Below are 26,923 nucleotides of genomic sequence, written 5' to 3'. Positions count from 1 at the left end.
CAGACACACTCACCCAGAACTCATTCTGGCTCTCTGTGCTCACACACATCAATACCTAAAGCATGTCTTTCAAGGGTGGATCTGAGGATAAGAAAATGGATAAATTGAGCATGACTCTCTTTTTATATTACAGTCTTTGAAATGGGGATTACCTGTTAATTTGTTTTCCGAATACAAAAAAGAGTCAGTGTCATTTACATGCTGTGTACCTTCCCAAAGTGGTTAAAAGCAGCTCTGTGCGCCGCTGCGATCTCGCTCTGTCCTGCTAACAGGAATTAGAGCTGTCTATCAATCTGAATGACATGTGAGACCAAAACACCTCACTCACTTGGTTTTCCACCAGGGTTTGGTGTCCATCGTTGGCTCCAAATGATCCCTTCCAGTACTACATTAATCACCAGTTCAGTTTAACAGCTGGCAGAAATATTGTGTGACCAGCAAACTTGATCTAGATGAAAGTTCTTTCTTAACGTCATATAAAGAACAATGTCTACTATATCAAGATGTCATTCAGTGACGCTCAAACATATTCACATAATTCATATGGTTCACTGCATGGTCAGAAATTAACTTTTCCATTTAGAGACAATTTAAGTTTTCCTTTCTCTTTGAAGTCGTGGCGTAATGGTCAGAGAGTTTGACTCCTAACCCTAGGGTTGTGGGTTCGAGTCTCGGGCTGCCCACTGCTCCGGGTGTGTGTTCAGGGTGTGTGTGTGTTCAGTGCTGTGTGTGTGCACTTTGGATGGGTTAAATGCAGAGCACGAATTCGAGGTATGGGTCACCATACTTGGTCAAGTCACTTTCACTTTCAATCTTTGGCCCCTGGAATAGATTTCCAGGGTTGTTGTTTTGTTTTGTTTTTGAGAGCAATTTTTATCAATGTCTTAATAATTGTATCTGTTTTCTTTCATCTCAAATACTTGAATTAACCAATTACTTCAATCAAAATACCTAAACTGTTGTCAATAACATGTCTGCACGGTGTTGTTTATGATGAGTCATTCAGTTCATTATGAATTCAATCAGTGAGCGTGCTCTCTCAACAACAACTCTGGAGATTTCATCGCTGACTAATCTAAGCCTCTCTGATTGGTAACTGCATTCCTAAACTCAACGGATATGTGTATGATTGCGCTACAAAAAAGCAGTCTGTTACACCGTGCACGACACGTGCAATATACACTTTTCATTCATTTTCTGTAATCGATTGTTTTATTGTGCAGGGGTAATTTTAGCCCATTTATCTGGAATTTGTAGTGCATTTTTGTTCATTTTGGTGGCATCTTTGCCACAATCCCCTGTTAATTTCCGACCCTGGTTCGTCATCCGCATGAAGGAAGGAGTTTGTGTAGGAATTCCAGGATATCACACAAAATGGACACATCCAAGGCAATGGCCAAGGCAATGCTTCTCATTTTCATTGAGTTTAAATGTATCTAAAAGTCCTCCATAAAATGTGCTGCACACATCTGAATATTTTGGGTTCAACTGTTGTAAATACAACTTAACCATTGTTCATTTCTAGTCGTGTCCTCTTTTGGAAGACCAAACAAATTATTTTTGCTTTTGGAAAACTTAAAATCGCATCATATGAACCCCTTAAGAAAAATTATATAATAATATCTCAATGATACATATCACTATTACCCCATAAAATGGGTCACAAGTGGCGTTCTGTATCATTTTAATCATAATTTATAAGAAAAATATCACCTGAAGTTCTCAGGTTAACAACTTCTCAATCATGTATGATATCAAATTGTAACATGCTATCGTGTATCGTGTATCAATGTGGCCACTTTTATTTATCCTTAAAGGATGCATATTAGTACATTAAAGGAACATATTAGTATTTTAAAAGAACATATTAGAAACAAAATGGTATATATTAGTACCTTTTGAAAAGGTACCGCCATGATCCTGATTTGTAGGACAGACTGAATCACAAAGTGAAGTCTCAAAATACTTCCTCACATGCCACATGTCTATCTTTTATCACCTACAGGCTGATACCGTTTAAGATTTTAGAGGCTTTTAACCAAGCCATTGACATGAATCAAAAGAGACACACTGTGACTAAATGCAATATGAGACCGATGAAGGGACCCAGAAAACTGGCGCGTGGCGCTCATCACTAGATGCCCTGAAAAAGTCCCTGTGACAGAGCCTCTTAACTTTCATGATTGTTTGGCAAAGTTGACTTCAAAGAGCCGATTCTTTGGCGCTGCTTGCGGTGTGTGAGAAAGCCAGGCTAACGTGGGGAGGGGCAGCAGGGGCTGATGGGAGTCGGGTGAAGGGAAGGGATGGAGTATGCTGGAGTGGAGAGCAGAGCCCTTTGATCTGTGTCAGCCACGAAAAGTACAAAAGAATCAAAAGCAATGGGGAGAGCAGTACAGAAGATTGCAAACAAGGCCCGCTTGCAATTCCCTGTGGGAGCATGCCAGGAAAAAAAAACACGACGAGACAAGAGCACATTTCAGAAATTCTGCAGACTGTTTGGGAATTTCTCTCAGGCTTAAAGCTGAAGCAATTAGCATTGAGCCCCCTCTCTGAACAGACAGGGGCTAGCTAAATCCACCACGCTAACATTGTTAGTGCAACACAATTAGTGGAGTCAACCCAAATTACACGATTCATTAAACTGACCAATCAAGAAGATCCATTTTTCAATCAACGTGAATGCTACTTTCTGTTCGTAATTGGCTGTCCATTTGTAATCAGTGCTGGGGAAGCAACTTTGAAATTAAAGAAAGGTTAGAAAGGACAATTTACCTTCAACAACAAATAAGAAACCTAGGGGCAGTTTTACTAAACAGGGCAAATTATCGCAAGAGCTTTTGCTAGGAAATTCTGAAAGACCCGCTATTGCGTGACTCCTAGTTGATGGTTCCAAGTCATCTTTTATTTTCTGAAGCACATTACAAATAACATGGCTTGGCAAACAATATGTCCGGATAATGTGTTCTGGCATTCAAAATAATATGTCTGGAAAAAATCCTCTCCCTTCTACCACATGCTCTCTGTTCTCTGCAGTGCTTCTTCCTAGCAATAATATCACACACAAAATGATTTAAGACATGCTTTTTTGGTTTTAAATAATGGCATAAATAGCTATTATTTGAAGATCGCAAACATTAGTAAAATGCATTGCGTGATTCATTTGAATACTCTCCTCCCATAATGTTTGCATCTGAAAGGGAAACTCCTACAAATGCATATTTAATAAGGTCAGGCACAAAAATAACTGTCCTTTTCCATGCTAATTCTTCACTACGTGTTTTTAGTAAAACCTGACAGTACAGTTTTAATGCCAAAAGACGGTTTGCGCTGGCACAAGCTGTTAGTAAAACTGGCCCATAATCTAATCTAATCTAATCTAATCTAATCTAATCTAATCTAAACTACCGTATTTTTTGGACTATAAATCGCACCTGAGTATAAGTCGCATCAGTCCAAAAATATATGATGAGGAAAAAAATATATATAAGTCGCACTGGACTATAAGTCGCATTTATTTAGAACCAAAAACCAAGAGAAAACATCTACAGCCGCGAGAGGGCACTCTATGTTTTCAGTGGTAGACTACAGGAGCACAGAGCAGCATAGAGCGCCCTCTCACGGCTGGAGACGGTAATGTTTTCTCTTGGTTAATTTCTCTTGGTTCATGTCAAATTGATTTTTATAAATAAGTCGCACAGAAGCTCACCTTGAAAGAGGGCGGCATTCTGAATGATGAGAACTTTGAGCTGAGCGCTGGTGGCCTGGAGACTGGACTCCATATTCTGTTTGGCAATGAGCAAGTAGCGCTCCTCCATTTTGCGAGAACAGCAGGTCAGGCCTTTCGGCTGGCACACCTGCAGATCTGAGCCTGAAGAACAGGAGAGAGACATAACATTTGTTACAACCATTGCAATAAACAAGTAAACAGACCGCGGCACTTAATAAATTCCCTATGAAAGTGTGTTTGCTTTATGAGTCAAGCTTCAGAGAGAGCTGGAGAAACCGTTTTATAGAGCCCATTGTTTACTTTACCTATTCAGATCTCAAAGACAACAAAAGGAATACCTGCTACTTAACTCAAACATGATATTTAATTTCTATGCATTGCATTTCATCCAGCCAAACTGATTAGCAGAGAACAAACACTCATTAAAGGAAAACAAGACAATCAGGGAGAACATTTCGGTAAAGACGGACCCCAGGAGACTACTACTATGCAAAATCTGTCCACTTAAAGTCTGAAGTAGTGCAACTTCCCATGTGGATTGGATGAAAGAGACACGGAAGAATAGAAAAACAGTCAACACGTTGACAGGAATGTCTTGTTGAAGTGAATGAAGAGGTGACGGGTGATTTGTTTACACCCGTTATACTAGAATCGAAGTTTGAAGGTTATCTATCAAAGAGGCATAATTGGATTTGCTGGGAGAGAAAAGACTATTGAGAAATATGCTCTCTGGATGAAGGAGCTTCAGTTCGTGGCTCACATATGAATAATAATCTAAAAATGGTCATGCCTTGTCGGGAGAGAAACAAAACTGAATCTACTGAATCAAACATCAAGGATGCAGAAAATAAAAATGACCAATGCCTGATTAAGTTTCCCATGTGTTACATTTGATGGCCAGGAGACGGATGCAGAAAAACAACAACAAAATTGCACACTTGAAAACTTACAGGGCTTCATTTTCACATTAATTTATTTATCAGCTCTTTTCACAAATAAGCATAAAACATTAAATCTCCTCACATTTTAAATGCTACTTTGTAATCTGCAAATGATTTCCTACTGAAGTTGGGGGAAAAAACAACACACAATACTCACGCCTCATTTTGCAGAACACCCAACACTGAAAAACACATGTAAAGGGTTGTTTTGGGCAGAGTGCATTGTGGGATTCCACTGCATTTAGGGCAAACAGACCTCTCTGCATGTGAACCAGGACTAGGAAACAGCTGCTGTGAAAATCAGTCAGATTATTGCAAATGTTTTCCCCGAGGGCCGCGGATCCACATTTGGAAATGTGGCCAATTATCTTGCGATTACACATGCAAAGATAGAACTTGTGCTCCGAAAATCCTCAGCCCTTTTAGATTTTCATTTCCATTATTATTTTGAAAGGGCATCCTACATGCAACTTTGTTCTCAGTCACTTTGCCTCTCTGTCATCTCATGCATCTCTGAGCAGCGCTGTTAAACCGGAGCCAAATGAAGTGTGTGAGTGTGTGTATGTCAGCTACCTGAGGGGGTGGAGGTGGCACTAGGTTGATTGATAGTGCTGTAAACAAACTTCAGAAGAGTCCCAATGCTCCAGTTCACACAGACATAGATGATGATGATGGGGTAGGAGAAAAGGAGGGCATAACACAATCTGGGCAGAGACGAAAGTGTCACTGCTCTGTTTAAGAGAGGCTTTTTGCTGCATTTTGGAATACTGTCATAACTATTGTGGAGCGTTCGACTAAAAGGGATGGGATAAAAATAAAACAGGATAAACATTCACAGTCTGATGCTCTCAGATAGCAAATTTCATCATAGAGGAGACCTCAAGAACATGTTCCCCAATGAACAGCAACAGACAGAACTGAAAATGGAACATGGAAAAGGAACAACTTACTTACGTTCAGATTCAATCAGGTTTGGTCTTCATTAGGCTTGATCAGAACAGAGAAACGGTTCAGTGAAAAAAAAGAGAGAGATCCAAATGATTTTTTGAGTCATTGACTTTTATAAATGGTTTTAAAATTGACTATATTCTTCCAGTAGGATTCCAAAATGTTCCCTCCATTACTGTTCAGAGCGATAAAATACAGATTCCAATTCTTGAGATGACTATGAGTCGGTTCTTGAATCAAAAACATAAATAGGCCTAAAAATGGATTGTTCACACAAAAAAAAGAGAATTCTGTCATCATTAACTCATCCTCTTAAGATATTAAAGTGTGTGTTTCCGGGGGGGGGGGGGGGGGGGGGTCAAACAACACCAATAACTAATAACAAACCAATAACAAAATATCCTATTTTTTCTCCCACAGAATTTTTTTTTAACAAACATGTCTGGAACGGCATGAACATGAATAAATAATGACTAAAAAAAGTTTTTGGGTCGGTATCCCTTTAAGGCGTAAGTAAGTGTGGTGATTAGTTGTTCATATGATAATAGTTAATACACATTATGACATTCTGTCAGTGGTCTTCTATAAAAAATAAAGGACTGAATGAAATATATTACCAAATGTTTTGTTCTTAGGTGTTACATATTTACTATAAAAATGATCCAAGCACTTTGCAACAGAATTGTTTCTGCTTTCCTAATGTTTCCTTCTCAAATTGAAAAGAATCGTTAATGGAACTGTTAGGATTCAGAACCGGAATCATTAAATTCCTTTCGATTCTTATACTGAAAGACTGAATAAATGATCTGAAATTTTCAATCCTTGCCATGTTCATCATCGAAGATGAGAAAACAAATCCAACAAGTCCTAAAAAAAAAGTTTGTTGATTGAAATAACTTAATAGACCATGAAAGAGATTAAAATGCAGGAGATTAAAGTGCTGCCAAATTTTAAATCCCATATGAAAATGTGAAGACAAAATGTCAAAGAAATCGCCTTGGGGGAAGGGAAAAAATGCTGATCTACTAAGCACACAGCGCCTGTTAGGAATGGGTAAATAAACCCATTAACATCACATGCCATCAAATACCAACAACAGCAAGAAAAACCCAATACTTTTTGATCTGCACCAATACGGATATGAAATGTGAAATCATGAGCAAACCTGCCATATCGTGCAGACGGCACATTTCATATGCACACTGACAGGCTTAATATCCAAAATCAATACTTGCAAAGGACCGGCGACAGATACGATCGAGCTAATTTCAGACTCCAAGGCAAATTTATTAAGCTGTCAATAGCCTAGCGATTGGAGGGGCGGGGGGAGAGCTGGAAGAAGGGAACAGGTATGAGACGAGAAAGAATTCAGACAGATTTAGTAATTATCTTCAGCAAAACAGACAATTTTATCGGCACGTCTGCTGTTCGCAGATGATAAATGTACTTTATTAGGGAAGTTGCGAGCTGTCAGGGAAAAGTGAAGGACTTTACAAGAGGGAGATTGCTCCCAGCAGAGAAGCATAAACAAATATTACATCAAACTCTCGAACTAAAGACTGCTCATAAATACGACTGATTAGATTGTTTGTCTTCTGAAAACAGAACAGAAAACATTTGTTCGAAAAGAAACTGTGTCTGACCATACAGACGTCATTTGTTTGTCTTGTTCTAGCAGCAGTTTTCAACTCATACCGCCAGTATAAAACAGCTAGATTTACATTTTATAATAGCTTTTATTAAGGGGTCAATGCCAAATAAGAGTGTCCTGAATAAATAACAATTAAAACCTAAAAAATCCAGTTCAAAGCAAATGCAATACATATTTTCCAAAGTATGAATCTATATTCATATAATCTATATATCTTAATCATCTTTTAAAATAAGTATCTTTCATAAATACCATAAATAATATATTAATAAATATCAGCAAGTTTTTCGGGAGGTTGCATCATAAGACCTTTTCAAACCTGAACTAACCAGGTAAAATTCTATGATATTTTATAAGTTTTATACACCTTTTTCTAATACATAAAAGACTAATGTAACTTGCAAACATTCAGTGAGAGAAACAATCAAGCTACTTTAATATTTTTTTGAAGATTTTTAATAATGATATCAGGGCAGCTGTAGCACACTGATATTTGACTATATATATCCTTTATATCCTACTTTTATTCTGGACTCTGACTGAAAAACATGGGTTGAGCCTCTACATAGATACAACCTCTTCCATATTCATTGTCCACTGCGTCAAGACACACTCACTTTCTTCCTTATCGCCTAAAATTTCTAGAAACTCCTAAATTCCCCTTCTCTCCTGCAGCCTCTCCCAAAGGCCTCAGGCGTGTGAGTATCCCTGTCGGAGCCCAGATGAAAAAGACGGCTCTGACAGAGACGTGGTGAGCGCTGTGTACACATTTCAGCCTCACGCTCCTCCTTAACAAGCCTGAAGACACAGAGCGCAGCCAGATGCATGCATAAGCTTGATCTTAAGAACCATTTATAAAGCTATCAGCATGCAAGTTTAATGGGGGCTGTGGGGAAAACATGCTGTGTTAAAAAACCGAAAATGTTAAAAGGATGTTATTAGAAGCTTGAATTACAGAGCAACGACACAGGAATTATGACGTTTCTTTCTAGGCTGGCTTCAAAGACATCAGTACGTGTGAACAATTAAAAGAAGTGAAAAGTCAAGGGGCTGATGAAAGTATACGAAGTATATGATTATGAATCAGGCTCCTCTGCCAGGGAGGCAGGAGAGTTAATGGACTAAAGCAAAGCCTTCTGTCGTCATACAGTGCCACTGGAAGTATTTAATGAAAGAAAGTACCTCAGACTTCCACAGAATGGAGCACACAAGGGTGAGATTCAGTTCGGGAGAGATAAAGTAAATAACAGCACAACAAAAGCCTGCAGCCCGCACAAGCACGCTGTGTAGCTCTGTTTCAATCAGACCCGGAAAATCCAAGATATGTGGTTTAATAGAAAGTCTGACCACAGTCATTAGAAAAAACTTTCATGGCTTGTGGGCATGTGATCCCTCACCTTCAACTTTAAATGGACTACCAGAGACATTGACCTAAGCCATTATCTCATAATTACAGAAACTGTGTGGGCATTTATCAAAATATGAAGGTACTTCACTGCCCAAGGCACTGTCTACTGCCCCTTGACACTATACTAAAGTCTCTTAAGGACTTCACATATTGCTACGAAAAAAATGGTAGAACCTTTCAAGCATTAAATATGTGAATATATAAAGTATATGAAGTGATCACTGCATGAGAAAATGAATAAAAATACATTATTTTTATATAATAACAATACCGGTAACTTCAATTATTCCACATAAAAATAATGATACATACCAAAAATAAAATATTATTGTAATGAAAATGATTGTCAATTATTATAATGTAATAATTCATTTTAAAATAAATACATTTATGTAGAGGGAAAAAAATATGTACTTTTAAAGTAGTAATAGTGCATGTACCTTTAAGTTAATAATATGTGAATAAATAATAATAACATTATTATTATTTATATGACTAATGTTTTAACTCTCATGTTTAAAAATGCAGCTATAAATTAATTGAACACAGATTAACAGTGATGTGCATTGTGCACAATTGTTCTATGATAAAATGCTTCCTCAAATCTCAAAAACAACTATAAGTATTTGATTTATATTTTGATTTCCCCCCAAAAGTGCAAATAGAGTGGTAACTTCAAAACATTTGAGCATCCAGACAAGCTCAGCCGTTTGACCGTCCAATGGCAGACGTAGTTTCCCTATCTACTATTCTGTTTGATGAAATAAGACGGCATGCTAGCGAGGTGGTTTATAATTTCTATGAGGACTTGCTTTTGATAAATGGAATAACAATACTGTCTGCAATGAGAGGATCTTGCCTTTGATGCGGTGAACAAGTGTCTCTGAAATGCATTCTGCCATTAAACAAGCGGCACAGAAGCCCCTTAACAGCCTCTAACACGAGCTCTTGAGGGAGGTCAGTGGCACTTCATTAGCTGGATCTCATTCGTGAGTACCAATGGACTGGAATACAGCTTCCTCTCATCTCATGTTGATCAGAGAGAGACTGCTGAGAGATGGACCCTGACTTCACTTTGTACTCAACCCTCCGAACCCCTCATTACTCAGACGCTCTCTTCAGTGGAACCAAAGCAACGACACAGAACTATGAGTTTAACAACGGTCATCCTTATTTGAGCACTCGTTATCTAATAAAATATTTGCAGGGGACGCCACATCAAAACGTCAGATTGATGTAACGACTGTACGTGCGAGCCAGAGTAAAGGTGCCTTTGAGACTACAAAGACAGTCAGCTGTCTATTGTGCTTTGACATTCAGCTCTTCCTCGCGGGACGAGGAGGCCAGGATGAGCAAGAGAGACATCAACAATAAAAAAAATGGAAAAGATGTGCCAGTAGAGAAAGGGAGAACCTCTCATTGGCTTTTTTGGTCTTGCGGCCCCCTGGCATTACATGCGGTATGATTAGAATTCAGTTCAATCTTCCTGCGGGCTGCATGTCTCGGCTTGGCCTCCTTGTATTCCAATGTAGATACATCAGTCATCACATCCTCTCTTCTCTCTAATGTTGGTCTATCCGTCTCTCTCTCTCCATCTCTCCATCTCTCCGTCCCACACACAGAAGCCAGTAGAGAGCACATTTGGCAGCTGAACAGAAACACAGCGGTTGCATCTACCACAAATCAACCCAAATATCACCACGAGTTTAAAGCCCACCACCGAGTTTACTGGGGTCACAGGGCAGCAGATGCAGCTGCCTGGTGCGTGGTTCAGAAAAAGGGGTCTCTGAAGGTGAACAACCGCATCTAACACGAGAAACAGACCAAGAGAAATACACGTTTCTGTTCGCAGGAACTCAGAACATTAGATGCAATACGAATCAAGCAAAGCATTAAATCTGCAAGCAGGCCGGGAGAGAGAGTAAAACTCTCAGTGGAATAAATAAAATCACTAGAAGGTGACAGCAACACTATACGGCCCGAAGTTGTTCCCATTTCCAATTAACATTAAGGTTGTCTACATTCATTTGCTACTTCAAGGCCAGCGACGTGCACTGGGTTCGAAATAGATGCTCCATTTGAAGGAAACTGGACGGCTCTTCTTGCACAAACGAGGCTTAACAAAATCATCTCAAACTGTCATTAGAGTTTTTAAATTATGATGTTATGTAGTGAATGGACTCATATAAACAGGGACATTAAACATCTTTAAAATGGAAAAGATATTAAGTTCACTTTATGAACTTGTTGATCTGTTATGGCATTTTTCTAAACAAGTATGGCTCTTATGATGCATTTGGCCAACACATAAATCAATACCAAATAAGGGGGGCAAACAATTAACCTCACATTCTTTCACAGTCTGACATAATACAAGGACACCAATTAAGGTTTCTGGCTACATATGCTGGAGTTGCGTGGTATCAAATGAATAAAGCCAAAGGCTTCGCCGCACCTCTAATTACTGCACCAGGCATAAAGTCCAGAGCCCGGTGCCGCTGGGATTATCAGGACTCTACACCGCCTGCGGCACACTTCCGAAAGAAAAAAACTCAGTTAGTCCTTTCTCTGAAGAGCAATGTTCAGGTTTAAAAAAACTAGGGCTTCAAAAAGGCTTTTATTGCAGGATTGTACCCATCAGGACATGAAGTACCATAACAGCTACTGAAGAGAAGCACAACCAACCCAAAATGCCTTTGAAGAAATTCATATGAGAAACTGCAGTTTCATATCTTCTGCATGCAATCCGGTAAGTTTTCATAGTAACTGACAGTAGCACCTTTAATTTAAAGTACCAGTGGATGCAGGTTCTTGCAGTCCAGCAAGATATGCAATGCAATCACTCTGTTACTTTTCTTAAACTCTGATAAAGGTTAAAATGTGTTAAAAATTCCTCTGAGAAGGCAAATGACTGAGAATATCACTCTGTTCCTTGTCCTTAACCCAATTGCAATCCATTTAAATTGCAAATTCAAACTCTGCAAAAACGAACAGCACCTCTGACTAAATGGAACTGGGAAGGTCACTTTATATCTCCTGAAAGCAGCTGAACCATAAGGGATTGCTCGGGTTTTACAATCAGTCACCTACAAGTCATTTCACATGGTGTTAGAAAGACTCATAATGGCTCAAATTATTCAAATTAAGTAAACATATACAAATCTATTGAAATGTTTGTTTGTTTTTTAACAGAAAACAACTGTTTTTCAATCTTTTTCAATTTTAAAATGCAAAACTTGTAATGTTAATTAATCTAAGTGCAAAAATGAATGACTGGAATAGTGATGTAAGTTTATCTAGAGTTCTTTTTGAAGCAATTGCTACCACTAGGGAAAAAATGAAGATACTTGCACATAAAGCAGCTTAACAACAAAATGCAGTCACTGGGGAAAAGCAAGATCCTTTTCAGCAGATTTTTTGTTATGAGAGCCAAACAAACTCTCCATGTTTCTACCCCACTCCTCTCCAGCCTCCAGTTGAGGCAGAATTAAAGCTTCAAGCAGCTAAGAGGAGATGTCAAGTAGAGAGCCAGCCATCCATCCTGTCATTCATCACAACACATCTATCTCTTCAGCTCTCCGCTGGGAAATGTAGCAACCTCAATAAACAGACTAACACAATTCGCCTTCTCCACCATGACAAGTAATTCACACTAGTTATGGCTAAGAGAAATACATTTACAGCTCTCCTCGGGCTACTTCTGCAGCCTCCGCTCAGAGCTGAAGATGACAATCCAGTCAGGACACTTATTTCATCTTCAACCTACTGATAGAGCTTCACATCATGCAGAGGGTGAAAATAATATCTCATGAAATGAGCCACAGGAAATGCACACATAAGAAAAAAGGAATAGTATGGCAAGTCATTTTAACATTTGGTCTTTAAAAATAACTACTTTGTATATTTGTTACTAGTATTTTGTAAGCCAATAGTTACTATCATTTTCAATTTCACTACAGTAATACGTCAGTTTAGTATAAGTGACTATTTAACCTATTCATTTGCTACTATAATCACTTTTCCAATACAGTAACTACTTGATTTTACTGGTAGCAAATGTTTTAAAATGAATTCTATGGGGATTTGTGGTTTAGATATAAACTAGTCCCTTTAAAGTAGTAGGCTATTTATTTAGCTTGTTCTTGGCACTTCTTCCTAGTGTCTATCCAATCTGAACGAAATGAATAGATGCTAGTAGGCTATCCATACTGCTGTTAACAACATAGATATGTCTCATATACAGCAAGGTGACAGCCAGCATGGATAGCCTACCTATTGAATTCGTAAACAAAAATGTGCAATCTGTTAACAATAAAATTTACTATCTAGCAACGAAAGTATAATTTAGTGAAATTAGTGAAACTGGGAGAATAGGATATGTTAATCAAACTTTTATTACTTGATTTAAAAATGCATGCTTGGAACAAAACTAGTTACTAAATAAAAGTTAAATCGGCAGGTCATAAGTTCTTAATTTCATTATGACAGCGTTTTTTCTTCAATAGGCTACTAAAGGTTTCTCAGTTGTAACCGATTACTACAGCACAGCAATTCTGTACTGGAATATGGCTCAGTCTTATATTAATGCACATGTGAAAATATTCTTAAGCTACTTTAAACTATGCGAAACACTGTTACCTGGAAAATATCAATAACAAAATCATTCAGACTAGCGCACTGTATTTCAATAGGCTACATAAATCCACTCAATATAAAAAAGACAATAACTAAATAAAAAACACACAGATACCGTATAGCATTTCAGTATTAAGTCAAGCTCAGAAGTATTAGTACAAGTCTAATTAAACAGCAGGTAAAACTTTTGGATAGTGTTTTAAAACCTTTGTGGACAAAGATTTGACATAGAAAGATATAAGATCTCAATAGCTCGGTTTACCTGAGACTGGCGTTTCTGGTGTCCATTTCATCCCCGGGTACAAAAACTGGAAAGACGAGCGCACTTCGCGACAGTCCAGCACCTGACTGCTCGGCCGAGAGAACGGCAGCATCAGGACGCACAGAATCAGAGCCCCGTTCAACTTCAGCCCGGACATTATGAGTCCAAATGCGCTGAAGTGAAGAAATATAATGCGCAAAAAGGTTTTCCTTGTGATAGATTTGATTACAAGCGCAAGTGAAGAGAGCAGGAACGATCCGCGTTGCTGGAAGTGAGCAGAAAGCGATGTGCTGGACTCAGCGGCAGCATCACTGAAGTGAGTGTGAGGAGAGTCCTGAGGAGCTCTTCATCTCCAGCTCATTAACAGACCCAAACTTCATGCTCACAAATCAAGGTCATATTTCCCTGCGGGAATGCTCGATTTACACATGACTCTTGCATTATGTAAATAAACCGGTTACCGAAGAATCTCGCTTGGTATTGAACTCTTTCGTTGATGTTAAAGTTATGATTATGAAGACAGGAGGCGCGTTGTGAATCCCTTGCACTGCCACGGTCATGCGCACAGAGAGACCAATATCAAGTCTACATAAAATTCAAATCGACTTTTTTTCTATACCAGATCTCAATCACGTCTTATGCTAATTTAATTGTCTAAAAAATGTTAATGTGGTAATATAAGCAGGGGATTAGATCCCCGGCCATGCCTATGTCATTTTACATTTTAAAATTCATTTGAATATACAGAGCAAACAATCAACACAATTTGTCACATTTCCAGCTATCTGCTGCCATCTGGTGCTGGTAAGGGTTATTGCAACGTCATGGAACTAATAAATCTCTGAAATCAATTTCATTCTAAGAGGGGCGAGGTAGAATAAATATCCACATTTTATTGAGAATGAAAACAATAAGCAGTATACACACTCAAAACTGAAAGAAAAAAAGCCCCTGCAGGTAATGTAATCTAGCGGATTACAGATGGATACTGTGCAATTTTTGGTGGACGATTTTTTGGACGAGTCATCCACCCAAAAGATATATATTTGTATGAAAGCATAAACAAATAAAACAACTACATTTTATTAATACTTCTCATCTCACAATATTAAGGTGCTGCCTTTTATCAAAACAGAAATCCATGCATCATTTTTGCTCTTTTCATATCTTGTGTCTGAAAATTATGGCACTGAAAGAAAAAAAAACAGAAAGAAAGAAAGTTGCATGCAACTGCATGTATTTGTAGCAGTTGGAAATCATCTTCTTTGTAGAAGAAGTTTGTCCCTGGTGCAGCGAGTTTTGCATGGATTTGCACAGCATGTTGTAATAAAGCTGGATGCAATCCTGCAAAACTCACCACACATAACAGGGCTTTTCCATAAGCAGCAGCAGCAGCATCTAGCACAGCTCCAGAGAGACAGACAGAAGGCGACTGGCAATACTTGAAGTGCAAACACTGCAGTAGATAGATTCACTGGCACTACTTGCACTGTGAGCACTTTGGAACTGCCAAGACAAACTCAGATCATAGAAAAAATAGATATTGTGCAGTTTGATTAACAGAATAATAGTACTGGCACAGTAGAGCATGTAAACAAATCTAATCACAAATGAACTTGCGTCTTGCTTCCATGTGCTGAATATACAGCCCCTCCTGCCAAAAGGAGCATCTAGCGCAGTAGATACTATACTACTTCACTAACTACACAAGATGCACCTTAACAGGAAGGCCATATTTTAAAAAAATGTTACATCTGGGCACGTTCTGGTCCTTAGTTTCAGGGAAATTCTTCATTAATCTTCAACACGCCTAGAAGAGGGGAACAAGACAAACAATCAACAACCTTATAATTATGCATCTATTCCTTAATTAAAACATCTGGCTTATTTAAAGAATCAATTCATTAAAATACACAGCAACAAAACAAAGGTTTACAAATCACTGTAAAAGGTTTACACCCATTTACTAAGTTATAATTAATTTCTGTCCTTTCTGATTGATTTCACGGCATTGCCTCGTTTTCTACACATGCATTTAAATTCTGAAATGATTTTTAAGTGTTCTTACACGTCAAGTTGGCATTTTTATAAACTTGAAATTCTTCTCAGTGTGTTTTGAGTCTGGCTGAGCGTCATTGGCGCGCTTTGCTCGTCTCTCATTGAGTCTCTCAAAATGGAGGATCTTCAACTCAAAATAGGTACTTGTTGAAAGCTCTCTATCAAAATATAAATATAAATAGCTTAAATACACGGTCTACTGTCAAAAGAGTCAACTATAAACTTAAGCACCTTTTAAAAATGTAATTCCCTTCACGCCAAGTTGTCTAAATATTTACATTTTAGATGCATTTTAATGCGTTTCAAGTCAGAGAAGCGCATTATGCATTATTTCAAATCTTAGGCTACAAGGACTGACAGAAAAACGCAGAAGATTAATAAGTTTTTGCAAACATTAACTAACGTTAGGCCTTGAGGTCGGAGCCCGATCTTCTGCTCGTGTGGCCCACAATCTCTCCTTTCGAGAAGGCGACAGGCAGAAGTTTAATCAACCCTTCAATATTACATGTTTATTACGCTACAATTTAAGCGAAGCAGCTGAAAAGCTTGTTTACATGAGGGTGGGTGTTTTCAACAGGAAACGAAGTCCTAGTATCTATTCAACAACAAAGCTGGGTTAAGTGTGAGGAAATATGAGGATAGTCGCGAATGGCTACAATCATACACGTTAAAATCATAGACTGGTTACAATGCGTCTTTAATCTTTTATAGTTTCTCACCAGAGTTTGGGTTTTGATACACTGACCCTTGCTGTGGAGCCACGTGAAATACACCAATACTTTCAAGTAAGAGTTTGCGGATGGAAATAACACTATATTTAGATAATAAACGCAAAAGACACCGACTAAAGACATTTTAAGCGTCAAACTCAGGTTTTGCGTTTTTTTTTATTATAAAGCTTGAAATGTAAACAGGGTCCAGATTTACTCAGCAAGGTACGTTAAGTTGTAACTCGCCTGTACACAAACTTTTAGTAACACGAGTTAAATATTAATCAGGAAATCGTGTAAACTCAGGCGTAATTGTTCAATTCCTTTAAAAAAATAATAATAATCAGAACAAATTACTTTCATAGTCAACACATTACATTTCCCTGATACAGTCGTCAGATGTTACTATTATCATGATTTTAAAAACGAATTTCACTTACATGTGCTTGGTTAAGACAACCAAACAACTCCGAATATAATATCTAAGCACTCAAGAGTCCATTAACTGATCCATCTCCTACATTGTCTGTTAGCTCCCCAGCTGCTCCACACACACACACACACACAAAGCCAGTCCCACCGACAAACACTGTCACAATTTCAAAGTTTCCACTATCAGTTTTCGCCACAGCACAGACCCACGCGTGAACGCTGGTCACGAGCACAATAAGTTTAATGCGTTTTAGGCCTCCGCCGAAGTTAAACCTGCGCGTAGCCTCCGAGTTGTTTAGGATCATCAGGTTGGAGAAGGTTTACGAAAGAGGCGCGAACGTCTCGTCATGTGATGATGGGCCTCGCGAGCCTCCTCCTCCCAAACTCAACTCACTCAATCCCCCCACGCCTCACATCCGCTCTTCCACAGCCTATATTCCACTCTCCACTCTCACAGCATTTGGTCTGACTAATAATTTGTATTTTTTTTTTTTTTTTTTTAGCATTGAGGATTCATAAAGCACGGATTACGTGTTTACGATTTGCTATATTGGATGTTATGTCGCCACGAACGTTCTTCTTCTTGGCGAAGCTTAAATTGGGACTGGCATAAGCAAGCACATTTTTATCGACTTGGTGGGAACCCAAAAACAACAGGCCTATAGGACACTTTGGGGAGGAAAGGAATTCAACAAGGTTGTAGTTTTCCCTGCAATGCGAATAAAATGGAAAACAACCCATAATTAATTTAATATGAACAAATACAACTGGTCATAATGGTGTATTTATTTAACACAGACATTGTGACCCTGCACCACAAAACCACTCATGACGGTATTTTTTTTAAATAACTTAATAAATAAGCTTTCCATTGATGTATGGTTATTATTTTTACAACTATTTGAAAATCTGGAATATGATGGTACAAAAAAAAATCTACATTTTGAGAAGAGCACCTTTAAAGTGGTCCAAATGAAGTTCTTGATGCATATTACTAGGCCTAATCCAAAAAAAAAAAAGTTTTGATATATTTAAGGTAGGAAGTTAAAAATAAATATATTCTGGAACATGATCTTTACTTGATATCCTAATGATTTTTGGCATAAAAGAAAAATCTATAATTTTGACCCATACAATGTATTGTTGGCTATTGCTACAAATATACCTGTGGTATACTTATGACTGGTTTTGTGGTCCAGGGTCACATTTGTGCATTATATTTAATAGTCCACATACCTGATCATGGCAGAAATGAGAAATTAAGTGAATGCATTTTATCCTTAAGGTTTTAGTATCTTACTGTGCAGATGTTTCATGTTCAACCCATGTCGCCTTTCAAGACAGACAACAAAATGTTATGTCATGCATGTTATTGTAGAGCACCCCCTTATTCTTGTTGGGTATGGGGGTGTTGAAAAGTCTGCACAAAATCCCTCTGATTATCTGTCTTGAAATAACTGGACTACTGCTCATCGAAACCAGTGGGAATCCTGAAAAAAAAGCCTCAGGACATTACATGTCAAAAAGTTTGTTAAAAAGTAGTTTGAATGTAAGACACTGGCTTCATGGGAATAAATCCTATGTTCGGTGAGAGACAGAAGGCTTTGGTGACCTCTGACCCCAGTTCACTCAACCCCCACTATCCCAAAGTGGGATGTATGTGTACCATTGTATTAGGCTTCAAAGAGCATTTCCCTCAGCATTCCCACGTCATTTTATATACGGGCTCATCTTGTGTTAATTTTCAAGTATGCTTATTCAAAAGTGGATGCAATCTAATTATCAAATCTTTTTTGTTTCATTGTTTAGAAACTTGAACATGTTTCTAACACAGTTTTGAATAAAGATCTGCAAGTTACCACTTTCTTCTTTAAATAGGAGGAAATCTCTGGGCGTCCTTTTGAACTTTAACCTACTTTTCTCTCTCCAAGGCACAAAGAAATGATCAGCGTGAAAAAAAAGGATGTAGGGTGCATGCATTTACTTGGACAGTTGTTGACTAACAGATTAAAGAAACATTGGCTTGAAAATGATGCTACTTGCAAACTAAAGTAAAAAAAAACAAAAACATTTTAACTAAATAAAAATACAATAAAGTACATGTTATTAAACTCGGATACTATTTAATACTTAATAAAAATGTGGATGGATTTTTGAGAAACAATTGTATATTTACATTTAACATTTAATCATTTAGCAGACGCTTTTATCCAAAGTGACTTACAAATTGTATATGTGTATATGTTTACAAACGAATTAGTCCTGAAAATTAAAATGAATTTCTGAAATCTATTTTGTCTTAATATTAATCCCAGCTGCAGCTTTCATCTTAATATAAAACAGCTACAATTCCCAGATAATATTCTAAATGTTTTAGACATGTCCAAATCACTCTGAGCTTAACAATGCATTTTGAGCAAGTTTTATAATACATTTCATATTTAAATTAACTTAAACTCTCATTGATTGCTGTAAGCTTTAAACTTAAGCAAATATAAGCTCTCAAGTTTCTCTGTATTTTATATGCAAAGAATTTTAAACTTTTCGAATAAGTTCCAAGGCAAGCTGAAGGCAATGCAAATGTGACCCTGGGGTATATTTATAGCAATAGCCAAAAAAATAAAAAAAAATAAAAAACAATGTATGGGTCAAAATTATCAATCTTTCTTTATATAAAAAAAACATTAGGAAAGTAAGTAAAGATCATATTCCATGAATATATTTTGTAAATTTCCTACCGTAAATATATCAAAACGTATTATTTTTAGTAATATCAATTGCTAAGAACTTTATTTGGACAACTTTATAATGTTTTTCTCAGTATTTAGATTTTTTGCACCCACAGATTCCAGATTTTTAAACCTCTGTATCTAACATTTCAGCTTTCAGATGATGCGTTAATCTCTAAAAAGAAATAAACAAATAAAAAAATACCCTTACAACTGTTTTTGTGGTCAAGGGTCACACATTGAAAGTAACAAGCGTTTAAATTCAACCAGCAGGGGGCGCAGAGTGTTCGTTGCGCTTTCCTGCATGAAAACAGGAAGTTGTGCTGACAGAGACCGTAGTCAACGATGTTGTATGTATGAACCGCTAATATAAAATGTATATAGAATCGCCTTATACGTACAAGTTTTTCACGTTTCATCATTAACGGACGTTAATTAAAACTAAGCTCTAGCAGTTTGATTTGTAACTGGCGGAAAAAGAAGGGTTTGAAAATTAAGTGCCCTTAAACACTACGCTTTTTCTCAAGTTTTTAATGAAGCTCTAACATTTGAGTTACGAGGACCATGGAAATGAATTATCAAGACGAGTCCAGCTCCAGAGATGACACCCATTGGGTGGAGGAACTCTTCCCCCCTCGTTTCACTTTCCAAAACCTGCTGGAAAACCAGACCAACGCAAACAAACCATGCAGCAGCTCAATGAAACCACCTTCAGCCTTCTCCACAGACATAGATGAACCCCACAGGAGCCACAGAAGGGACATATACCTGAAAGCTTTGAAAGAGGTTCAGCAAACTGAGCGACTGCACAAAAAGGAGGCCCTAGAGAAGATAATTATTAGGCCTGTTGATGAAGGAGAGACCACAGAAAATCCTAAAGACCAGAGCGAGACTCCAGGACAGAGGTGCATTTGGAATGAGAGGGACATCACCAAACTGCGGGCTGGTTTTGAAGAAGTAGAGAGGGACAGATGGAGACTAAAGCGACAGCTCAGTTGTTCAGAGGAGCAGCTTAAAGCAGAACATCATGAAAGGATGAAGCTGGAAGGCCTGGTGGAGAAGCTGGAGGAACAGTTAAGCCTTTCCAAAAAAAGGGCTGCGCGTCAGGCCCTCATGATAAACGATCTGAAGTCAGAGAGCCAAAAAATGAACGCTCAGTTGCATAAGCTGACGATAAAGGTTAGGGAAACAGAAGAAGAGGCAGACAGGTGGAAGACAAGTCTGAGGAAAGCAAAAGAGGACGTGCAGCAGATCACACAGGAGCGCTCCAACCTTGCATGGGAACTGGAAAGAGCGCAGGCGCAATTGAAATCTGAAGGAGAAACACTGGAAAAAGCAGCTCGGATAGAGAAAGAGGCTGTGCTCCTGAGGCTTCAGAGAGAGGTGGAGCAGACCCGATCCGATCTGTGCGCAGAGAGAGAGAGTCATGCACAGAGCCGCACAGCCCTCCAGCTCTTACGCAGACACTTTAGCAGCCAATAATTAATTGCAATAATAAAAATGTGACTTAAAATGCAGCCATTTAAATCTTTTTATAATAAAGACAAAATTGATGTTACCACACATAAGAAGTGCCACTGTTTATTTTATTTTCAATTTGCCTCCACACTTTATCTTTTTTTAAAATAAAACTTTATGTACATATATAATCCTCCCCCACAGTGGAACATATTACAGAAATCTCATAGCATAGCAAACATTATCAGTCGAACTGCAAATAATAAAAGGTGTAGGTTATACATTCCACCATAATAATTTACCAAAGATCTAACATACGGTTTTGAATCTCTTTATCTGAGATTACTATCACTGCATGGAGAATATAAAGCCTCAAAACTTCAACGAGCTTAAGAAAAACAACCCTGTTTGCTGAATAATCACATTTGGCCAAAAACCCATTCTTGTACATGTGGTATCAAGTGAAGTTTATTGAAACGATGGAAATATTTGGTTATCGATAGCTGTAGATCTTTTGGGAAAAGGCGACTGAATCAGTCTGGGCCACCGTTCAACACAAAGGCTTTGAAAGAGTTCACACATGATGCAGTTTATAAAAACAAACGCAGCACAGAAGGTGTTTCACATCCTAAATACTTACAATAAAGTTCAACATGCACAAGTCATACTTTCACAAAGACATTTGCTTCTAGTGATTAGCGGACTGAAATGATGTCAAAGCACAAGCACACGCTGACATTTGGATGAATCCATTAAAAACCTTTTAGACTGAAACTGTGGCTCAATTACACAAGCACAGCAAGTGCTTTCCTCACACTCCTGACAGTCTCATTAGCAAACAGAAAAAAATAATTTCCCTTGTATTTCATATTCAGCATTACAAGACCACAACTTTGGCATGTTGTTAGATCTTATTTGAGCTTGCATAATTCAAACTACCGCCCCACATCCAAAATAATACCAGAAACACTTTACACTAAAGTTTGATTTGTTAACATTAGTTAATGCATCAGGTACCATGAAAATTAGGTTAATGTTAATTAATAATAAATATGCTATTGTTCATTATTAATTCAAATCAACTAAAGTTAATGTATGCAACTTAAAATTTATATATAGAAGTTAACCAAAATTAATAAATGCATTTACTAACGTTAATGAATTAAACCATACTGTAAAGAGTTTCCACAATATCTATTGAAACAAAGCGGGGGGGAAACAGCACTTAGGAATTTAAAACCTATGAGGTATATTAGAAATTAACTTGTGCAAACAGAGTACATAAAATATATTCAACTTAAGATATAAAGACTAATGGAACCTTTCAGTAGAATCCTGCTCTGCATTTTATCTAAAACTTCCAAGAGGTACTGAAGGAAAGAATCCAAAGGAGAACCAAATTCTAGGTCTATAACATGCGTTACCACAGCTTTGGCTCATTCATGTTTGACAGTGCAGGACACAAGAACTGTGTTAAATGCTCTTTGCTACGGCATCCATCTTTTAAAGGCTTAATTGGCTTTTCTAAGCTGTCTATCAAAGCGCAGCTGAGGAATGTCATGACATGCCCCAGCTCTAGTAATTCACATCCTTTCAGTGTTACAGTGTGTGTGCGGAGGTTATCGTGTCTTGCACTGTAAACATGCACCGTGTACTAAAATATATAAACCCTGAATGCATTGCATGGCTCATCTAAACTGAGAAAACTTTAAACGAGTATAGTTTTTTTTTTTATAATTTCATATTTTTAAATAGTTAAAATAAAACTAACCCAAGCTAAAGCAGAATAATACTACAAATCCAATGTTATAGATAAATATAAATGTAATAGAAGACCCAGAATGACCAAGCTACTTAAATAAGGCACCCAGTTAAAATGGAAATTGAGTGCAGCATCCAACATGACCATAAAACTCTACAGACGTTTTTTTTTTTTTTTTTTAAGGTTTCACTTGACCACATGACATTTTCAGGCTATAAAATGCTTTAATGTCCCTTGACTAGTTCAAATGTGAGAATGTCCAGATGAATTTGTGTTTGTGTATTGAAATAAGGCATCATTATGTCCTGTATTTATGACCTATCGTTAATATTTGGTTAATGAAGTGGCACTAATGGCCTACCTGGAGCAAAGCTTCCAGATTCAGTGCAAATATGCAAAGCCATACCTGTACCAATATTCATGTTCTTACTTTGTTACAAAGGCCTGAGCAGGCTTTCAATATACTTTTCATTCGGAGCATTTGAATGCATTTTTTTTTTATCTACGTTTTACCATCTAAAAAGGTAAATCAACTCTATTTCCTTTTTAAGGGCAGTGCTGAAAATGTACTGTATATTAGGTTTAAATGGAGTGCTTGGGTTCCACTTGCTACTCCTGCAGCTAAAACATGTTCGCCCCCAAGTAAAGGGATAGACGTATGTTAGCACATCCTGACAGCATTTCTCTACCTGTTTCAGAAGTTGGATGTAAAGAGATTTATTCCGAGTGATGCTAGCCTTTCTTTCTGTCTTTGACTTATTTTTTTTTCCTCCCATCCACATAATCAAACCACATTACAAGCTAAGCTCCCCGGCTCTACACTCCATGTTTTCCCATTAGGACTCCTCTGCAGGTGCAGGCCGTTTGAGGTCCCGGATCTGCTTAATGAGATAGTTCTTCTCATCGCAGAACTGCTCGTCTTCAGAGCGGTCCGTTTGAAAGTGGCTCAGGAAGTCCACCAGCTTCGACTGATTCTTGAGGAGGATGTCCAGCACAGGCTGTGTCTTATTGGGGTTAGCCACAAACACCTGAGAGGACACAAGAAACCCGTTAAAATTGCGGTCCAAGTCACTGAATCCACCTTCATGCGGTCTGAACTACAGCTCACACACTAGTGACTGACCCTGACCTGTTTACATTCAATATGTGAGGCCAGAACAGGGACAGAAGACCAGTCAGCTGCCAAGTGTGGAAAGTAATTGGAGTAGACAGAGGGGAAGGCAGACAAGCAAAGTGCCAAATCCAAATATATTGTGTTACATGAAATGCTGTGCATATAAACACGTACCTTAAAGACATGGAAGGCTTCAAACTGGATGTTGCGGCTGTTGTCTTTCAACATATTCATCATCAGCTTTAGGTTCTCAGCTCGACTGATGTATTTGGTCATGACTGTGAAGTTGTGTCTGTCCAGTAACAGTTCTCCTAAGAGCTGGATATCATTTGATAGTCACTTATAACTCACTTAAGCACAATTAACAAAACTATGTGGTAAGAATTAAGCCAAATCATCCAACATATTGCTGCTTTTATTAAACCAAGCAAGGTTTGTCATAAAACATTCCAACATGAAGACAAATTATGTGGCTGTTCAACTTAGATAGAAGCATTTTTCTGAGAACTCGCTTTAGGCTTTTATATCTTTCTTTCATGTATAGACCCTAGCAGCTTAATCTTCACCTCAAGGGTTTGAATGCCATTACAGCCTTGAATTATTGAAAACAACCCTGTGAAAACAGTAGTTTTTATGCTCACCTTCAGAGACTGCCGCTTGGTGACATAATTATCAGAATGCAGCAGCTTTTCATACTCCGTGAACACCTAAAAACATTCATGAAATGATCAATCATCATACATTTGTCCATAAAATTAGAACAGCTACTAAAGCACTTATAAACAAAAGCCCTTGCAAATGAAATCTTGGGAAAAAAAAAAAAAGAGTAACTCACTCTGTCGTAATTTGTCTCCAAGAAATCTGCACACATGATCTTGTGTCTTGTAAGCAGATCCTAAAAAAAAAAAAAAAAAAGTCTTAAGTAAATAAATGCACTTTTGTCATTTTCTCTTTTGAACGGTTTTTGAATTTCCATTGCTCGATTTGAAGCGACAGTCAACCAAAAATTAAAATTCTGTCATTCTCGAATGCAAATTCTGCCTCATTTGTACTTGTACATTAAGCACACTCCTTTGAGCTTAACCTCATATTTGATGTGCTCTATGTATGCATGTTGATCAATGTTTGAATTGTGTCTCCTCAGAAGATTAAACTTGGATTAAAATGTTTTCAAATGTACATAAAGAGAGAATAAAATAATCCATATGGATTACTTTTATTCTTTCTTTATGTACTTTTTGAGGCCTGAAAATGTTGACCCCATAGATGCTCAAATGGATGGACAAAATTGGAAATGGGTTGTCAACTAACACTAATGTTAAAAAAAAAACCTATTGGGGCTTCTGCCACATGACCAAAACATTGTAGGACTCTTCCCTTTTTTTTCTCTTTACAATAGTTTATTGTACACACCTTTTACGGTTTCATTTCAGTTGAATATAAATAACCTTAAACAGTCGCATTACTGCATAAATATCTCAGGTGATTAAATATACCTTAAAAGAGGAGAAGGCGTCAGAGGCAATGTCAAAAGTAGATAGCTCCACGTAGCGAAAGAAGCAGTAGAATTCCTCAGAGAACAGAACGATTCGGCCCAGAGGTTCATGACGCAGACATTCCCTCAACATCATGCCACAGTTAAGGGCCACTTCTGGGGTTTCATAGCTGCATTCAATAAATAAATAAGCCCTGTTATTTCTCTAACGTGTGAGAACCACATTTGTTTGTATATGCGTGTACATAAAACCACCGAAGTCATCATTCAAACATAATATCACACCAAATTGTCAATAACTAGATATGTGCTTTAAAAGTGAAATGCCATTGGCAGCTCAGCCGCATGGACAGGAAATGGGAAAATTATGATCCTAAAAATAACCATACAGCCGCAGTCTCCCATAACATCAATTGGAAAAGCCAGGCTAATCAATGGCTTCTGAAAGCGTTGATCTATGGCTGTGCCCTGGGGTCTGGAAACTCACCCTTTCAGCAGCATAAAGAGGATCTGTGAGTGGGAAGAGATGTACTCCACAGTCGGGGTGCGAGCGCCAATCTGGCGACGCACTATGTTGCTAAACAGATGCACCACATCCTTCTTTCCCTTTGGTGAACAACACGTTATAAATCAAAGAGAGCAAACAACAAATGTGTGGTTAGGGCACAGAGCAAGATGTCTTACAGCAAGACGGAAGTAGTTGTATTTCAGACATTTCAAAAGCAAGTATGTGCACCTCGAAATCAATCCTCTGAAGGTTTGCTATGAGGGAAATGAGGAGGTTGGTGTTGTAGAGCTCTTGAGCTAGTTGTGCCACTGCCTCAGTCTGAGGCTCCTTGTCTCCAGTGCCACACAGCACCTCTTTCAACGACGAAAGATTTTTTGATACTTCCTCTGCAACCTACAGGAAACACAGTGAGGTTTTTCTGACTCCAGTCACAGTCCACGGTTTTGCTGATAATATTTGCATTGACATGTTTGACATAAAAAAAAAGGAACCAACCTTTTCACATTTCTTGCTTTTCAGAGGACTCCAGCTTCTCCAAGTATGCTACATTCTCCTTCAGACTCTTCACAATCTCTGCAGGGCTCTTCTGAGACTTCCCAAAAGGGAACGGCATGGTTTTAGCTGGGATGTGCGTTGGACGTTAAAGGACAGCAGAAATGATTCACCTGTAAAAGGTGAAAAACAAATAGTGTACAACATTATACCAGTGAATGAAGAAGTCATTGTAACCGACAAAAGCACAAAACTATTCGTAACAAATTTTGTACACTTCAGAGACATGAAATACAATGAAAATACCTGATACTTTATTACTGTACAAGTGATAAGCCAATCATGTTATGAAACGCCTTCTAAACTTGCTCAACACTGACAAACAGATAGAGATAGTTCAACACATGTGATATCATGACACAAAATCTAAACGAGTCACTTCAAAAGAGCAACTAAGCCGTTTTATTCAACTTTGAAAAACAGCTAATATCCCGATGAGCTAAGCTAATCTCCACCCAGCACGTATCGATCAACGCTTCTCAGGAACTCAATATTACTCATCACAGTCACTTTATCACTGTGTAGCTTGTCAC

The 26,923-nt window shown here is 38.0% G+C and overlaps 2 protein-coding genes and 1 pseudogene across 2 annotated transcripts in view; 1 reads left to right on the top strand and 2 right to left on the bottom strand.

The window, feature by feature from the left end:
- The window catches only part of LOC113074232 (glypican-3-like), an 81,558-nt gene extending 67,348 nt beyond the window's left edge, over positions 1-14,210 (bottom strand). The window contains exons 1-2 of the mRNA XM_026246991.1: positions 13,573-14,210; positions 3,707-3,868 (exon numbers count right to left, since the gene is read on the bottom strand). Of these exons, the coding sequence (XP_026102776.1) occupies positions 3,707-3,868; positions 13,573-13,729 (319 nt within the window). The 5' untranslated portion in view covers positions 13,730-14,210. The remainder of the gene's footprint in view (positions 1-3,706; positions 3,869-13,572) is intronic.
- A 5,855-nt stretch (positions 14,211-20,065) lies between these two features.
- Positions 20,066-20,983, top strand: LOC113074233 (coiled-coil domain-containing protein 160 homolog). The gene has a single exon (XM_026246992.1). It carries the CDS (start codon positions 20,066-20,068, stop codon positions 20,981-20,983), a length of 918 nt encoding a protein of 305 aa, XP_026102777.1.
- A 428-nt stretch (positions 20,984-21,411) lies between these two features.
- Positions 21,412-26,523, bottom strand: LOC113074231 (calcium-binding protein 39-like; annotated as a pseudogene).
- Between the last annotated feature and the right edge of the window lie 400 nt (positions 26,524-26,923).

The sequence above is a fragment of the Carassius auratus genome, unplaced genomic scaffold (assembly GCF_003368295.1).
Source record: "Carassius auratus strain Wakin unplaced genomic scaffold, ASM336829v1 scaf_tig00014094, whole genome shotgun sequence".
NCBI classification, from domain to species: domain Eukaryota; kingdom Metazoa; phylum Chordata; class Actinopteri; order Cypriniformes; family Cyprinidae; genus Carassius; species Carassius auratus.
The sequence above is the reverse complement of the archived record's forward strand: the minus strand, read 5'-3'. Positions and strand labels throughout refer to the sequence as shown.

What these genes read in the sequence shown, in the direction of transcription:
- LOC113074233 (XM_026246992.1), top strand. Translation starts at nt 20,066, where the DNA reads ATGGAAATGAATTATCAAGACGAGTCCAGCTCCAGAGATGACACCCAT.